We start from the raw sequence: 18015 nt of genomic DNA, 5'->3' as shown, positions 1-18015 counted from the left end.
AAAATTCTTTATATGAAGAAAGACTCTTTCCATCTTTCTGATCTGTACCCTTCAGCCGGTTGTTCAGCAACCGTCATGGTCACAAGGTGGCTGTTTTATTTCTGGCATTGCATCCAACCAAATGTGGAAATACCACTGACGATAGGACAGGAAGGGCTCTCTTCCTGTGTGTTTATTTTTATTACTCAGGAAACCTTTCCCAGTATCGCCCTACCATGCTTCCCCTCATATCTCAGTGGCCTGACTTTCATTATGCCTATAACTAAACCAACAACTGGCAAGGAGGATGAAATGATCATGACTGGCCAAGAGCAGAAGTGAGCCATGTGGAGGAAGGTGGGGTACCTGAAAAATGAGGATTCTGTCCACAAGAAGGAAGGGCAAGGACTTCCCTGTGGTCCGGTAGATAAGACTCCAGGCTCTCGAGGCAGGGGACCCAGGTTTGATCCCTGGTGACCCAATGCAGCCTAATAAGAAAATAAATAAAGATAGATAGATATAGATATATAAAAAAAAATCCACCTGCCAGGGCAGAGGACACAGGCTTAGTCTCTGGTTGGAGAAGATTCCACATGCTGTGGGCAACTAAAGCCCATGTGCCACAACTACTGAGTCCGTATGCTTTAACTACTGAAGCCCATGTGCCTAGAGCCCCTGCTCCACAACAAGAGAAGCCACCATGATGAGAATCTTGTGCACTGCAAGAAGAGTAGCCCCAGCTCTCTATGCAACTAGAGAAAGCCCGAGGGCATCAATGAAGACCCAGCTCAACCAAAAATAAAATAAATGAATTATAAAAACAAAAAGAAGGAAGTGAGAGATGCCTATTGAGTTGATGAACAATACTGTCTGCTGTGATGCCTTATGGAATAAGCCAACCATTTCTCACTCAGAGATCTGATCATCACTTCCTAACTGGAAGGGCAGGTTTGGAAATATCATTGGGGTGTGCAGAGTGAGGGTGGGTAAAGACCTGAAAATAGCTCTCCCCTCAATCTATCACAGGGGCCAGATACTTCACCATTAGAGATGCATTCCTTTGCCTTCTTACTCTTGCCTCCTCATAAAATGCAAATGTGTGTGCTAAGTCGCTTCAGTCCTGTCCACCTCTGTGTGACCTATAGATTATAGCCTGCCAGGCTCCTCTGTCTATTGGGTTCTCCAGGTAAGAATACTGGAGTGGGCTGCCATGCCCTCCTCCAGGGGATCTTCCCGACTCAGGGACTGAACCCATGTCTCTTACATCTCCTGCACTGGCACTTTACCACTAGCACCACCTGGGAAGCCCTAAAATGAAAATACTCCTAATCAAAATGAAACCAGAGTGATGGTTCTCTTTGGGAGACTACTAACTGGAAAGGGACACAAGGGAATTTTCTGGGGAGCTAGAAATGTTCTATATCTTGATCTGGGCATAGGTGTAGTAATTTCCTATTACTGCTGCAAAAAAATTACCACAGATTTGATGGCTTAAAATACCATTTATTCTTTTATAGTTCTGGAGATCAGAAGTCCAAAATCAGGTTCACTGGGCCAAAACCAAAGTATAAGCAGGGCTATGCCTGAACTGTGACAGCCATCTTGCAACTATGAGGGACTACTGGAGAGAATCCGTGTCCTTGCCTTTTCCAGTTTCTAGAGCTGCATTCCTCCATCTTCCCTTCCTCCATCTTCCAAGCCTGTAGCATCGCATCTGGCTGCAATCCTCACACTGCCTTCTGTCTCAGCAGTCAAATCTCCCTCTGTTTCCCTCTCATAAAGAGACTAGTGATTACATTTAGGGCCCACCCAGATGATCCAAAATAGTCTCCCCCCTCTCAAGATCCTAAATTTAATCACATCTGCAAAGTTCCTTTTTTCCATATAAGGTAAAATTCATTGCTTCCCGGGATTAGGACCTGATATCTTTGGGGGCCCATTATTCAGCTTTCCACAGTAGGTAAAAATTCATCAAGCTGTGCAATTGAGATTTGTGCATTTTACTTTTGCTAAATTATACCTCAGTCAAGAAATGCACATACTTCAGGAAAAGAGAGAATGATTTAAGTTCAATCATAGAAATGAATTAAAGGCCTACCAGATCTACTTTCTTCCTGCTGGGAGGACCATGGACCTGATTCGAAAGAAAGGCTAAGCTTCAAATGTGGGTCTAAAGACAAAAATAGGTTGAAGCCTAGTCCAAAAGAACATTCATTCTGACTTTACCTTCTCCCTGGACACCAACCTTCCCCTCAGAGTCTGGGCTTCTAGCTCTAGCTAAAGAAGCAGAGAGTTACAACGACTAAAAGCCAAGGCCATGGGGTGCATACTGACAAGGAATGGCAAAGGTTAACATGGTTATTTGGGCAAAGAGAATAAGGACAGCTGTTCAGCACCCACAGTGGCGAGCAGGAGGTAGGGAAGGCCCAGCCCCTGAGCCACAGCCGTGGACACCCTGTGAGGAATGGACAGGCTGTCCTGGAGGTTTGAGGCTGCATCTGTGGATAGGTACTGAAGCCCAGCCAGCGCTATGGTGAGGTAAAGTAGGGTGGGGTCCTGTACCCCCAGAGTTTGGAGATCCTGTCTCTATATCCCCCATGTCCATGAAACCTGGGCCTGGGTTCTATGGGAAGGACAGCCAAGAAAGGAAGATTACTTTTGTTGCTGCCATTGCAGGGGTCCTGGCAGCTGCAGGACAGAAATATCTTTAATTCCATGAGTGGTCATATGAGGTGAGGGAAGCTGCTTAGGGCCTATAGCGTGGACTTAGTTTTAGGGATTGGAGTGAGTCAAGGGCTGAGGGTGCGTATGGGGGAAGGTTGGCTGTGTGGGGGCAGACATGTAAAGATGTCAATTGCTTTTTCTGTCCACAGGCAACATTCTGCTGGGATAACCTGCCCCTGGGCCAAGAATCTGTGTTACCTTCCTCTTCAACAAGAAAAGAAGTTCAAGGCTCACAGATGTGTGCACACAGCTCAGTACACTCAGCCTCCCCTGCCCACTCCACCCCCATTTACAGGAGATCTACTCCTGCTGTGCACATAATCTGGGATAATTGGGTCTCTAAACATCACTTCAAGAGTCCCAAGTCCCAAGTAGTGGTGGGCTAGGAAAGGGTGCTCTTTCCCATAACCTTGGCTTTTGTGTGGCCTGTTATACCTGATCAAGAGATATAGAAAGACTGGAATGTGACACAAGATTCTCCTTTCAGAATCACAAAGGCTTATACTTTGAGCCTTCCTATTTCTATCCTTCACCTTGCATTTCTTTTAATATCCCCAACTCCCCTTTGATCCCAGTCCTCAGGGATCCTCACGAGGCCAAAACCCTATAGTTCCTTTTCTCAAGCTCCCCTGACTTTAACACCATCAGATTCAACCCCTGACCTTGGCCCTGTCCCAGCAGCAAACAGCTAATCTTTTAGCAACTAATCTCTTGTCCACTAATCTGCTTTCCAAACTCTTGGCACCTGAGCTATTTATAAAGCAGTATTTTATGCGCCGCCCCCCGCCCAGGACCCTATTCTTCTCCCCTGACCCCCACCAATCTGAAAATTCACAGGGCCTTGGGTATAAGAGGTTGGAGAGGCGAGCATAGCGACCAGAGCTGGAGACGGATGTGAGCTTCACCTTCCTCCCCAGGTAAATAGTCCAAAGTCCTCTTATTTCCAGCCCATACTAGGTCCCATATCCCCTGCCCTTAGCACCTTCCTCAATATATCAAGAAGCATTTGAGGGGCACCTTTCCCAACAGAGCTGACAGGCACTCAGGCCCAGATACCCTGGAAGAGACCTCCGAAAACTCCCTTAAGCTCCTCTCGGGCCAGATCTAATACACATTAAAGAAAAGCATTAGCGAGATATCTTTCTCTCTCTAAAGATCCCTACTCCAAGGTTTAGCACCTGGCGACATTGATGGGGGTAAGAGTGGGCAAATCTGGGGAGGATGATGAGAACAGTGAATAGGTTCAAGGAAGGCTTTCAACTTCCATAGCAGCTTCTGCCACCAACAACCAAGAACATGAGGGCACCTTTACTCATCTGCACCTTTCTCCTTTCTTAGCTGTGTTAAGGCCACCGTGAGGTGAACTCAGGCTCAGAATCCATTGAAAAAACCAGAGTCTGGGTTTTGTTCATTCATTTATTCATGTATCTAACAAACATGTCTTGGCATCTACTCTGTGCTAGGTGATGCTCAACCTCATCCAGTACAATTTTCTTCATACTTTGCTGGATGAAGGCCTTTCTCCAAACAAATTCCTTCTCCCAAAACACTCTCAAGAGGAGAGGGCCCCAGCTATTTAATAAAGCCTCATCCTTTCTGGAGAACAAACAGTATGATTGGTCAATAATTTGTAAAAACTAGGGGAGTTTTTTCCTGTGTCCTGGATGGGTGAGAGTATGCCTGAATAAGTAACCCAGTAGGAGGGAGAATAGGAAGCATGGATGGTGGTGAGGTGTCTAAGAAGAAAAGGTTATGTCACACCAGGTGTGTCCAGATGGCATATCAAAGCCAGGTAAGGAGAATGGGACCAAATGATTGAGCCTCCCTCCTTCCCCTCTTGCCAGAAAAGGCTCAACATCCACACCATGGCCAACATGTCTAGGTATGTAAGAACTCCTAATTCTCTGCTTCTGTGACTTGTGGCTTACCCAAACCCAACGACTTGCCTTTGGGGTGGAGGGGTTTGCAACCTTTCTTCTACTTGTGTTGCCTCCACCTGGGTGTCACTTCATTTTCCTTGGGCCTCTTCCTCTAATACTAGAAATATTTCCTTTTCTCCCCAATTCCCTTTCTTTCCTTTCCCTTCTTCTCCCCCTCCCTTCTCTTCCAATCCCCTTCCATGTCCTCTGATTTTCTCCTCTTAGGGTGTTTAAGAAGACCTGCTCCAATGGCAAGGTGAGAGAACCTGACCCAGCTGGGCAAATGAAAGGGGAAAAGGGATAGATGTGTATGTCCTTCAAGGTCTCAGGGGTTTGGGTTGGGGCCTTCAGGGGAATCCATTAAAAGAAGATTATGACAGTAACATGGGAGGTTGTTCCACAACAGCTATCCATCTACCTGGGGAAACGGGACTTCGTGGACCATGTGGACATGGTGGAACCCATTGGTCAGTGAGTCTGAAAAGGCAAAGAGCCTGGGGAGAAGGGGAGTGGGAGCAAGGGAGTGAAAGAAAGCCAAGAAAGGACCATGCAGAAGAGGAGCTTCTGTTTCATAGTCTGAGGACTTTTCCTGACCAGGGTGCCGTCTCTCCCCCTCTCCATAGATGGTGTAGTCCTGGTTGACCCTGAGTACTTAAAAGGCCGAAAGAGTAAGTAAAAATCCTTGTTGGTCTGTGTATATGCTAGGGACCCCACTGGACGAGTGGACCAGAGAGTTATAAGAAAATTAAAAAGTGGATGGGACTGTGAATGTCTTATCTGATAGAAGCTAACAACTGGGAATTTCAGTCCAGTGTGGCTAAATTCTCTGGTTGTTAAAGAAGAACTGGAAATAAAGGTCAGAATAAGACTTTGAGAGGCTCAAAGTCTGAAAAGATTCTAGTGCCTCTTCCCAAATAATATTTAAAGTAGATATATTTCTAAAGCATTAATTACATTTTCTTTTCCAAGATCACACAAAATTTACATGTGTGCTGAAATTAAATGCTTTTTTCTAAAATCTCTGATTTTCTCCCTTATTGTTGGTGGGGCCTTTGCTTCACTGCTAACCTGAACACACACTTAGACTGCCTACTGAAAGATCCAGTACACCAGAAATCCATATTATTAAAATATGGATTAAATTATTAAAATTTGCATTAAGCGAATGTCCTGATTTTCAAATGTTGGCAGCTAATTAAGAGATATTTTTTAAATCTCTCTTTGATTTGGATAAATCAAAAAATTTTATTTTTCCAAGGGCTGGATGTGACCTTCAGGCTGCCACTTTGCATTCCTTTGCATTTCTTTTTCCCTTTATTTGCGTATGTTTTTCCATATCTCCTTTGTGTAGGGAAACCCATTTTTTCCATTAAAAAAAAAATCCCAAACAAAGAAATAAAACAATAACTACAGCAAGTAACAGCAAAAGACATTACTCTGGTTATAGTATTATAGTTCTAGATTACACTGAAATAATTGCTTTGCCATTTTTTTCTTTAATTCTTGCTCTGTGATCCAACAGATTGAAAATTGGGTTCCATTTGAAAAAGGTTCAGAACAAATTGATGAATACTAGTTCAAATGTAACCTTTAGGTATTGTGGAATAAACCAAACTTAATTGCTCAGATTAAACAGTGTGGATAAGCAGTCCATCCACTTTTAAATATCAGAGGAATTTGGGGGTATAGCCAGTAAATTAATCAACTTATTTAAGAGTCTCAATTACTCTGTAGTTCTAAACCCTAAATCATTTTTTCACAGCCCTACAAAATTTCCAGAATAACCTACAGAAAAAAATCTTCAGTTTAAAAAATGTATGTCGACCCAGGAAATAAAATGTGTTTATTCCTTTAATTTTAATCATGTCCCTTAGTAGTTTTATATTATTATTCATTTAAGCTGTATGTATTTAAATTTATTCCTTAGCTTTTTTATATACTTTGTTACTTTTATCAAGATAATCTTACTTGCATAATATTTCCAAATATGTATTTTTTTCTTTTGAGGTGCATTTGTTGATGTAAAATATGCTAACGCTACTCCACTAAATGAAAAAGGCCAGTTGTAGGGCAATATATGTGGTAGTGTGAATGAAGTGTGGTTTAACAAAAATTGATGTGGGATCTTTCCGTATTATTTCTTACAACGGCATGTAAATCTACACTGATCTCAAAATAAAATGTTTCATTTCAAAAAGGCAATGAAAGATAAGTCATAAATATCTAAGGTGGTCTTATATTTAATTACCGAAACAAAGTTGGGAAGCAAATGAAACAAATTAAGAGCAGTTATCTCTGAAATACGTATGATGGCAGAACTTTGATTTCTCTTTTTGTTTGTGTTTTCTAATTGTCACACAACTAATATGTATTATTTATATAAATAACTTTAAATTAGATGTTGAATTTAAAAAACTAAAACAAGCTATTTCTTAACACAAAAAAGGATGATTGTAAACTGTCAGAGAATCAATAAGATCTTGGGGGGTGGGGTGATGCCCTTCCCACCACATACCACAGCGGGATGTGACAAGAACAATTCATCTGATTAACACACCCTGAGCTCAGGGGCTATTAGATACCCTTTTGCCTGGCCCCTCCTCTTTTTCTGATTTCTCCTCTCTTTCACTTCATCCCTTCCCTTGCTTCCTTCCAGCAACCTCTTTTCATCTTCTGTTTTTTTCTTTCCTTTGCTCCCTCTTTCCTTTTCCTATTCTTGCTCTCCCTTTTCCCACTTTTTTTGGCGTAACTGGGAAACCAAGATGAATTTAATTTGTTGTATCTTTTGAAAATTGTTAAGTTTGTCCTCATGTAGAAACATTAGAAAGTACAGATGAAGGAGAAAGACTGTAATGCTCTCACCCAGAGATAATCACAAATATTTCAGTTCACATTTATTCATATTTTCTGTGTAAAAATATCTATATTTTTATTTTAAATGCTATATTATACATAATACTTTCTAACCTTCTTTTTTGCCTCTGCAATATGTAAAAATCTATACATTTTTTGGTTGCCTAGTACTATACTGTGTGAGTGCACCATAATGTATTTAGCCAACTTTAACCACTGGACATTTTTTGCTATGACAAACAACCCCATAAAGTACATACTTGTATGTATTTCTTTTCATACTTGTTCAATTATTTCTTTAGACTAAATGCCTGGAAAAGGAATGAATGGCCAAAGGGTAGTCACACATTTTTAAAGCTTTCTATCACCAAATTGCCCTTCAAAATGGTTGTACCAATTAACTCTCCCTCGTGCAGGGTATCCTGGAGAAGGAAATGGCAACCCACTCCAGTATTCTTGCCTCGAAAATCCCATGGACAGAGGAGCCTGGTGGGTTGCATGGGGTCGCAAAGAGTCGGACACGACTGAGCGACTTCACTTTCGTGCAGGGTATGAGGCTGCCCATTGTCCCAGTCACTATAAGCACTCCCATTACCGTTACTTTCAGTCTTTGTTGTATCTTTTGAATATAGATTCATTTTCTTTGCTTGTTTGTAATTTTAAAAGCAGATAATCTGGCTGTTGTATATTTTGACTTCTTAAAAATACAAAAATAAGTTGGTTTCTACGGCTCTTGGTAGTTTTCTTTTCTTTGGGTCAGGGCTCCTGATTAAAAATAAGATTCTTGACCCCTATTCCATTTTTTCCCCAACCCCTGTTGTAAATCTTTCCTTCCTTCAGTCTCTGTCACTGTCCTTGGACAGATATCTCTCTGTACCCCGTCCCACACTCCACTAGTGCATGACGTAGCTTTCTATTTGTCCCAATAATCTTAGGTACTAGCTGTGATGTATAATTATTATTGTTCCATTTCTCTAATATTCCCATGATCATCATCATCATCCACATCTATAATTTAAATTTCCACAGGGATTTCTCGTACATCACCTCCTTACAACCACCCTGTGAGTTAAGTTGTGCACACGAGTCTGGGCTTTAGAGTCATGTCTGAGTTAAAATCCTGGGCTGTCATTTAGCTGCTCTGAGCTCATTTTCTCTACCTGTAAAACAGAGATAATAACTGTAGAGCTCTTCTGCAGTCCTATTATTGACAGGTGAAATAACTGAGGCTCAGACAACACGACAGATTTCTACAAGTCGTATGCAAACCTAGGTTCTGACCCTAGAGAATTACGCAATGAATACCCTGTACCCATCACCTAGTTTTAAAAAGAATTACAGAAACCAACTGAAGTCTCCTGCGTATCCTTCCCTAATCCCATACTCCTTCCTCCCTCCACCTCAGGTAATAACTATTCTAAATTTGACATTTATTGTTCCCATGATGTTTCTATACTTCTAACTTTATATTTATATATCAGTGAGCAACTTTGGTATTGTTCTACATGCTTTTCAACTTTATATACATGGTATGATTGTGTATATCATTCTTCTTTTACTCAACTTTTGAGACTTAACCATGTTAATACATGGAGTTCAGGTTCATTATTTTAATCTCAGTTTAATATTCCACAATATGAATATACCATAACTGTTTACCCACTCTCCCACTGATAGGTATTTAAATCATTTCCAGTTTTATGCTATGACAAACACTGATGCCATGGACATTTCATATATTTCTCCTTACAAACAAGAGCAAGAGTTCTACTAAATTCTTCTTATTTCATAAGATACGAGCAGATTCCACTTTATTGGACAGTGCCCACAGTTTTCCAAAGTGGCTGTACAAACATATACTCCCACCACAGTATGTAATCAATTGTTTCATATCTGGAGCATTGCTCAACATTTAGTGCTGTCAGACTTAAAAATTTTTGACAGTCTGAGGAGGCAGAAATGTTATCTCATTGTGGCTTTAATTTGCATTTATCTGATTACTAATAAGAGTGGACATGTTTTCATACTTCATTGGCTATTCCATTCCACGCTTCTGTGTAGAGCCTATTCATACATTTTGAACACTTTTATATTGGAATGTTTGTATTTTTATTACTGATTTGTGGGAGTGTTTTTAGATACTATGAACACTAAACTTTTGTTACAGGTGTTGCAAATATTTCCTCAGGCTTTTGCTTGTTTCATTATTTATAAAGATACTTAATGTAAAGAAGTTTTAAATTTTACTGTAGTCAAATGTGTTAATCCTTTTCTTTATGGCCATACTGGTTTGATAATATTACATTGTTTCTCCATGTCTTCCTCTGAGCTTCCTCTGCCACTGTTAAGATCTCCTTTCCCCTCAGACCTGACAGGTCACTCTCTTGTTCCTTTGCCTGCAGTGTTTGTCATGTTGACCTGTGCCTTTCGCTACGGCCATGATGACTTGGATGTGATTGGTCTGACATTCCGCAAAGATCTGTACGTACAGGTCCAGCAAGTGGTCCCAGCTGAGTCCAGCAGCCCCCGGGGCCCCCTCACAGTCCTGCAGGAGCGACTGCTGCACAAGCTGGGGGACAATGCCTACCCCTTTACCCTGCAGGTACTGACCCCAAGCCCTAGGTAAGGCTTCTAGGGAAGATTAAGAGAGGAAGCTAAACAAGGAGAACAGAGGAAAGGGGTCCCTATTTCTTCTGTTTGCTGACCTCCTTCTGATCCTTTAGATGGTTGTCAACCTGCCCTGTTCGGTGACACTGCAGCCAGGTCCTGATGATACAGGAAAGGTGAGGTCTGGGTTCTCAAAAAGATGGACAGAGGGATAAATGGACAAGACTGGAGAAAGGGACAGCTAACGGATGGGATCAGATATTTCCTTATAAACCCATGAGGAAGGGAGTGGGCAGTGTCAGAAATGAGTTCTCTTTGCCTCTGCCCCTTTGCAGGCCTGCGGTGTTGACTTTGAAGTGAAGAGTTTCTGTGCCGAAAACCTGGAGGAGAAAGTCTCCAAGAGGTGTTTCTGTGGTCAACTTCCAAATCCCTGCCTCTAGCCTGCACCAGGAAACAGATCTTGCTCTCAGGACAGAAACATCCTTACTTCTAACCTCTGTAGCAGCATCACCACCAATTCAGATGCCCATTTCTGATTCCCCTCTAATTTCTCTTCTTTGCTCTAGAGCATGGGGTCAGCAAACTCTTCTGTCAAAAGCCAGACAAGAAATATTAGGCTTTGTGAACAATGTACTTCCTGTTGCACCTACTGAACTGTGCCACTGCAGCATGGAAACAGCCATGGGCAGTATGCAAATGAACAAGCATGGCTGTGTCCCAATACTTTATGAACATTGAAATTTCAATTTTATATAATTTCCACATGTCATGATATATTATTCTTTGATTTTTTTTCAATCACTTGAAAATATAATGACCATTTTTAGCTTGTGGGCCATACAGACATAAGCAGCAGACCAGACTTAGCCAGTGAGCCATAGTTTGCTGACCTATGGTCTAGATACCTACCTTGAGGGTCCAGAGGCATTCTCTGAGGGAAACCTTCTGCCACCTCCACCACCCAAGTGAGGACTGGGCTATAGGTTTGGCACAAGAAAGGGCTGTGGGTCCTAAGGAGATGTTCTGGCTGTCCCCTTGGCCTCTACTTAGAGACTCTGTGCGGCTGGTGATTCGGAAAATACAGTTTGCCCCCCTGGAACCAGGCCCTGGCCCCTGGGCCCAGACTGTGCGCCGCTTCCTCCTGTCAGCTCAGCCCCTACAACTCCAGGCCTGGATGGACAAGGAGGTTTGTGACCCCCATTTCTTGTCCCCTAGCGTGCAACCGCTCTGAAACCCTTTCTTTATTGATCTCCTACTTGGGAAGACAAGGGTGGAGGCCAGGTCGGCAAGAGTGATGAGGAAACAAATTCTAGGTCTTTATCTGAGTGTTCTCCCTCCAACCTTATAACGGGCCTCTCCTCCTGCTTTAGGTAAATTATCATGGCCAACCCATCTCTGTCAATGTTTCCATCAACAACTCTACCAACAAGGTCATCAAAAAAATCAAGATTTCAGGTGAGCTTCTTTTCCTGTCTCCCTGCCTCTGGTCCCAAATCCATACGTCTTTCCAGAACTCTGCCCCCACTTACCCAGTCTGCATTCATCTAGGCTTTCCCTCCATTGCAAGCTTATCAAAACATACATCTCTGTTCATCCATATATGCACATCTTAGTACACCACATGAAGTGTGCCCGTGTACAAGGGCAGTGAGTTGGGGTCTTGAGGATGACTAACTATAGTCATGTGCTTTTCCTGGCTCTGCAGTCGACCAGATCACAGATGTCGTCCTGTATTCACTAGACAAGTACACCAAGACTGTGTTCGTTCAGGAGTTCACGTGAGCTGGCGCCGGGGCTGGGGTCAGAGAGCTGAAGGGTAGGGTGGTGGAAAGAGGGTTGGGGTCTGGAGGCAGAGGAGAGGATTGGGGAAAGAAGGAAGTGGGGAAGAGGCCAGGACTGAGGAAGGTCAAGGTGAGGGCTGACGTGGAAAAAGGGAGGGATTCTCAAGAGAGCTAGAGGGAGGATACACACAAGAGGATCATCGAATTCTGAGAGAGGGTGGGGGCATAAGATGATTTCCCACCAGAGTGAATCATTCCCACTCTCCACAGTCAGACATGTCTGCTCTCTTGGATATTCCAGTAGGTTCATGGAATTGTGCAAAATACTCTTGGGAATAAGAATCACTTAGTTGGCAAGCCTAGCTTAAGTTCTTCTCTTCTTTTCTTTCAAAGGGAGACTATAGCTGCTAACTCCACCTTCTCCAAGAGCTTTGCAGTAACCCCGCTCTTGGCAGACAACTGCCACAAACAGGGCCTGGCACTGGATGGCAAACTCAAGCAGGGTGACACCAATCTGGCCTCTAGCACAATGTAAGCTCACATGTAACTCCTGGCCTTCATTTTCTACCCCACAACCCATTCTGTGTGCTATATACACAGTTCTGAGGTTTCACCTTCAATGAAGCCTACCTGTTTCAAAAAAATTTTAAACATTCAGAGACACCTCTTGGCAAGAGGGCCAACAGTAAGCTAAATAATACCCATGGGACCAAGGACAGGCTTAGGTCATAGGCAACAAGAAAGGAAAAAGTGGATAGGAAAAATTCCTTATGTTGTATAATATTTTAAAGCTCAGAAAGGTCTTATGTATGGTACTGTTATCCTCATAAGAATCCCATTAGGCTGGGTATGTGTTCTTATTCTATTTTACACTTAATGGCCCTGAGGCTCAGAGAGACGAAGGAACTTGTCCAAGCTTGCACAGTGGCAGAGGTGGAAAAGATGCTATCACGTCATCTGGCTCTAACACTGTGATCTCTGTAGCAGCTACTCTCTAGTGAAGATAGAAGTTCAGTGGAAGACAGATGAGAAATGGAGAGAAAAGAGGACAAAAAAGAATATGATAGGAACTGACAGAATTACATCATCATTCATTTGGTCTGATGCCTAACATTTGGAGGCCCTAGTGTAAGATGTGTCTCCTACCGAAAACCATCTGCCACCATCTGACAAGCATTCATTCCCACTGCCTTTCTCTGTGCTTTATCAATCATGTAGCAATACATTGTTATTGCCTGAAAGAGACTGAGAAATCATCCCAATAGCATTACTTTGGAGATAGAGGATCAGCATCCCAGGGCAATGAAAAATCTTGGAAAATCTCCAAGATCATATGGCTTTCTGTATTTTCCTTTTCTTAAAATTAATTACTTTTGGCTGAACAGGGTCTTTGTTGCTGTGTGTGGGCTTTCTGTAGTTGAGGTGAGCAGGGGCTACTCTTCATTGTGGTGGCATCTGTTTGCGGAGCATGGGCTCTAGAGTGTGGGCTTCAGTGGTTGTGGCACAAGGGCTTAGTTGCCCTGCAGCATGTGGAATCTTCCTGGACCAGGGACCGAACCTGTGTCCCCTGCACTGGCAGGCAGATTCTTATCCACTGTACCACTAGGGAACTCCTGTGCCTTATTTTTCAATCAGTCAGTTTTCACTGAATGCTTGTTACATAATCATTTCTATGCTAAGCAATGTGGGAGGGTACAAAGAAGTTGAAGATAGTCTCTGCCTTCAGTTTATGGCTGAAATGGGGAACAAAGAGGAATGCAACCCAGCAATCCCACTGCTGGGCATACACACCAAGGAAACCAGAATTGAAACAGACACGTGTACCCCAATGTTCATCGCAGCACTGTTTATAATAGCCAGGACATGGAAGCAACCTAGATGTCCATCAGCAGATGAATGGATAAGAAAGCTATGGTGCATATACACAAGGGAGTACTACTCAGCCATTAAAAAGAATACATTTGAATCAGTTCTAATGAGGTGGATGAAACTGGAGCCTATCATACAGAGTGAAGTAAGCCAGAAAGAAAAACACCAATATAGTATACTAATGCATATATATAGAATTTAGAAAGATGGTAACGATAACCCTGTATACGAGACAGCAAAAGAGACACAGATGTATAGAACAGTCTTTTGGACTCTGTGGGAGAGGGCGATGGTGGGATAATCTGGCAGAATGGCACTGAAACATGTATATTATCATATGTGAAACGAATCGCCAGTCCAGGTTCGATGCATGATATAGGGTGCTCGGGGCTGGTGCACTGGGATGACCCTGAGGGATGGGATGGGGAGGGAGGTGGGAGCGGGGTTCAGGATGGGGAACACGTGTACACCCATGGCGGATTCATGTTGATGTGCAAAACCAATACAATATTGTAAAGTAATTAGCTTCCAATTAAAATAAATATTTATATTAAAAAAATTAAAGAGGAATGTGAATGCCATCTATCAGTTAAATGTTAGTATGTGTAGTTCAGATTAAAAATCCAATAGGAGTTCAAAGAAGCCAGCATAGCTGGAGGAGACAGAAGGAGCTAGATCTTGAAGAATGTGTTGGATTTGGATAGCAATAGAGGAAGAAAAGAGAGTTCCAGGTTGAGAATATAGCCTGGGAAAACGTTAGAAGGTAAGAATCTGCACGGCTTGTTCTGAGCAAGGAGAGAGGATGGGTCCGGTTAGGTCGTACCCCAGGTGTTAGGGAGTTAGGGCAGGAAGGTTAGAGAGGCTAGGTGGGACCAAATTGTTAAGGGTTGTGAAAGTCAAGCAGTGTATTAATTATATTCAGAGAGGTAGCCTCCTGAGCAGAGGGTGATATGGTAAAACTGGATTTGAGGAACAGAAATGCGATCCCAGTGAGTCGGAGATCAGAGCCTGGGAGACCTGTCAGATGACAAAAGATGCACAGGAAGGGACTGGGGGACGGAATGAGTTAGCTCCCTCACAGCCATTTCCCCTCAAACACACAACGATGAATACTACCACCTCCCAGTCTTCGACCAGGAGTGGACAAGGAGCTGCTGGGGATCCTGGTGTCCTACAAAGTCAGAGTCAACCTGATGGTGTCCTGTGGAGGGTGAGTGAGAATGCAGGGTCTGTCTGGGCAGGGGCTGGGGAGCCACTTTTGTTTTCTTCCCAGTTGGACTGACCCATTCAACTCGCCCCTTCTCTGGACCCATTTCCCAAACCTGTGAGCTCCATGAGCAGGCCACCTTCCCTTCCAGAAACCGATTCTGTGGTTGAGTTGGCCTTACAATCCCTAATTCCCCTGTCAAATTAGGTTGCTACTTTCCATTTCCAGCTGCTAATTTTAGGGTGTCATTCTACCCTCAGCATCCTAGGCGACCTGACAGCCAGGTAAGAGACTGTGGGGTGGGGGGAACCAGGGCAAGAAAGGGAGGATGCAATCAGAAGATCAAAAGAGTGATAAGGGAGAATCTAAGGGCACCCTAGGACCAAAAAACTGAGGGAGAGAGGTTCAGGGAGTAGCCTTGGAGGGAGATCTGTAACCCAATCTTGGGATCCTTGCAGTGATGTTGGTGTGGAGCTCCCCTTGATCCTGATGCATCCAAAGCCATCAAACGGTGAGTGACCAGGTGGGACTCACAGGAACAGTGGTCCCGAGGGTTGGGGACCAAGCAATTCTAATTTCATGAATCTAGGACTGGCAGTTTGCATAGAGATTCTGTAGCAGTAGGTAGGTTGGGTGAATAGCTTTGCAGGGCAATTGTGTGTATGCGTGTGTGCACACGTGCATGTGTGTATGTATTGTGTATGTATGAGAGGGAGATGGTCAAAAAGGGAGAGGGAAGAGTAACAAGACATTTCTTCAGGGAACTTATTGGCTTTAATCCACATTTCCTTCCCTCTCTATGCTCATTACAGAGGCTGCTAGGTAAGAAAATGTGAGGCCTGGAAACCCCGCCCCCCACCCCTTTCCCCACTGCCACTCTCCATTTTATGACAATGGAAATGTTAAAAAGCTTCCCTGGAGTGTTTTCAATAGGTGTGCAGTGGAAACATATGGTTTAACTTCGTGTCATAGTTTAGTAGTGCTTTTCCTAAGCCCCTTTCCCTTTTTGCATCCCCCGCCGTCCACCTCCTGCTTTTCTCCCAGTTGTCATCCTTCACCCTCATCCCTTCCAGTCTTTTCTTTTTACCCTGCCTCCTAGCCCTTACTTCTCTTTTTTCATTTTCCCATGCCTTCTCTCCTTCCCACCCGCCATTCTTATTTCCCCTCTGAGGGGGGCACTTTTGAGTTGGGAGATTGGGGAAGGAATGAAGGAAACAAGCCCAGTGTGGTCTATGTGGGGTGGGGGCAGCTGAGAGGGGGTGAGGGTCTGAGCTGAGTGGCAAGGAAGGGATCACTGCTCTGGGGTCAGGAAATGGGAGTGGATGATGCTCAGAGTTGTTCCTAACCTTCCGTTCCCTTCTGATGCTTCTGCAAGCTCTGAGGACATAGTCATCGAGGAGTTTGCTCAGCAGGAACCCAGTGGAGAGAGCCAGGAGGCTTTGGCAGCTGAGGGGAATGAGGGCAGCTGAGCGCCTGGCTCCAGTACCTACATGTGGGAGCCCCCTGCAACACTCAATAAATCAGCTTGTCCAATGTGCCTTCTGATCTCTTTGGTACTTCCTCCTCTTGGAGGAGGGTAATGGAACTATCTAGAATAAACCAACTCCCCGCCTCAAGCCTCTTACCCCAACTCCACACTAGTGATTAGATTTCCTGCAGCATGTGCTTTTCCTCCAAACAACCCCTGACTTCCCTCTGGCAAGGCCACCTACCCTCTGTGAGTGCTTCAGCTTTTTGGCCATCCCTGTCCTCATCCCACCCCCAACTATCCCACTCCCAGGATCAAACACGGCCCAGCTGCCCCACCTCAGGACTGTGGGCAGGGCCTGAGAGGGCATGGCCCCAAGCCCAGGCCTGAAGGTGAGATTGATGGTTGGATGGAGTGCCATGTGACCCCAGGCAGCAAGTGCCACCCACCTGCCAAGCACAAAGCACACCACAAGGCCCCACTGCTGAGGCTTCAGCCTGGGATCCATCACACCCAAGCGCCAGTCTCTGTGCAAACCCAAGCCCTGCAATCCTTGGCTGGCAGAGTGGTGGGGGCCTAGGGGATAGGAAGATGTGATGGTATGGAATGGAGTAGGGGGCTCTCAGGGGAATCAATATCCTTTTCACACAGGGTGTCACTTGGCCTACTTATCCTCACCCACTTTATGTACAATAGCTTGGAACCCAGCACTTGCTGGGTGAGCCCAGTACAAGGCATCACACAGTACGTTTTTGCCCCCTTCTTTGGCCGACTTACCTGGGGATTCTTTTCCTCAAAGTTATCTATTGTAAGCGTTGAAAAGTTGAACCAGGACACTTTTCAAGGGCCATTCTCTACTTCCCTGGTGGCTCAGACGGCAAAGCGTCTGCCTACAATGCAGGAGACCAGGCTTCAATCCCTGGGTCAGGAAGATCTCCCGGAGAAGGAAATGGCAATCCACTCCAGTACTCTTGCTTGGAAAATCCCATGGATGGAGGAGCCTGGTAGGCTATAGTCCATGAGGTCGCAAAGAGTCAGACACGACTGAGCGACTTCACTCATTCACTCACTCACTCAACTTCTGGGTCTAAGACTGCCTGGTACTGGGGGTAGAGGAGGGGTACAGAGTAAGTATCTGCCCCTCCTTTGCAGGCAACCTTTGGCATTGACTTCCTGTCTAAGATCATGTCCCTGGAGGACCGAATAGTGAGTGTTCACTCCCACGTCACTAACCCGGTACCTCAACCACTTAGGCCTATTCATCACAGTAGGGTAGCACCTACTGTGCTGTGCTTACTGTAATGTAAGCCCACATTACGTGTGGATAAAGGAGAACTAAAAAGTGAAACCTCTACAAAAATAACTAAATAAATAAGAAAAAAAGTGAAACCTCCCCAAATCACCAAACCTTGTGCTGTTTCTTATTCTGTCTCTTCTCATCTAATCTCTACCTGTATTTAACAAAGTAGCAGTCTCAAATCCTTAAATCTGTTGCTCTGTAGGCTCTTCCTTAATGAAAACAATCTACTGAGATAGAACCTCTCTTAAGATGGTAGGCACTTACTTGGTTTGTGGCCATAGTCGCTACTTTTCAGGAACCCAATTTCC

The 18015-nt window shown here is 44.1% G+C and overlaps 1 protein-coding gene across 1 annotated transcript; it reads left to right on the top strand.

Moving 5' to 3' along the window:
* Positions 1–4568: 4568 nt before the first annotated feature.
* Positions 4569–16408, top strand: ARR3 (arrestin 3). Its single transcript, XM_070365785.1, has 16 exons — positions 4569–4585; positions 4848–4878; positions 5029–5089; positions 5246–5290; positions 9878–10077; positions 10199–10258; positions 10418–10485; positions 11133–11268; positions 11453–11537; positions 11788–11860; positions 12257–12394; positions 14859–14942; positions 15200–15223; positions 15398–15450; positions 15752–15761; positions 16315–16408. Exons 1-16 carry the CDS (start codon positions 4569–4571, stop codon positions 16406–16408), a joined length of 1179 nt encoding a protein of 392 aa, XP_070221886.1.
* The last annotated feature ends 1607 nt before the right edge of the window (positions 16409–18015 follow it).

The sequence above is a fragment of the Bos mutus genome, chromosome X (genome assembly GCF_027580195.1).
Source record: "Bos mutus isolate GX-2022 chromosome X, NWIPB_WYAK_1.1, whole genome shotgun sequence".
In the NCBI taxonomy this organism is placed as follows: Eukaryota; Metazoa; Chordata; class Mammalia; order Artiodactyla; family Bovidae; genus Bos; species Bos mutus.
The sequence above is the reverse complement of the archived record's forward strand: the minus strand, read 5'-3'. Positions and strand labels throughout refer to the sequence as shown.

Excerpts from the sequence above, each read along its gene's own strand:
- ARR3 (XM_070365785.1), top strand. Across the intron at positions 10,078-10,198 it reads CCTACCCCTTTACCCTGCAG|ATGGTTGTCAACCTGCCCTG; the intron begins GTACTGACCCCA and ends CTGATCCTTTAG. Across the intron at positions 10,486-11,132 it reads GAGGAGAAAGTCTCCAAGAG|AGACTCTGTGCGGCTGGTGA; the intron begins GTGTTTCTGTGG and ends GCCTCTACTTAG.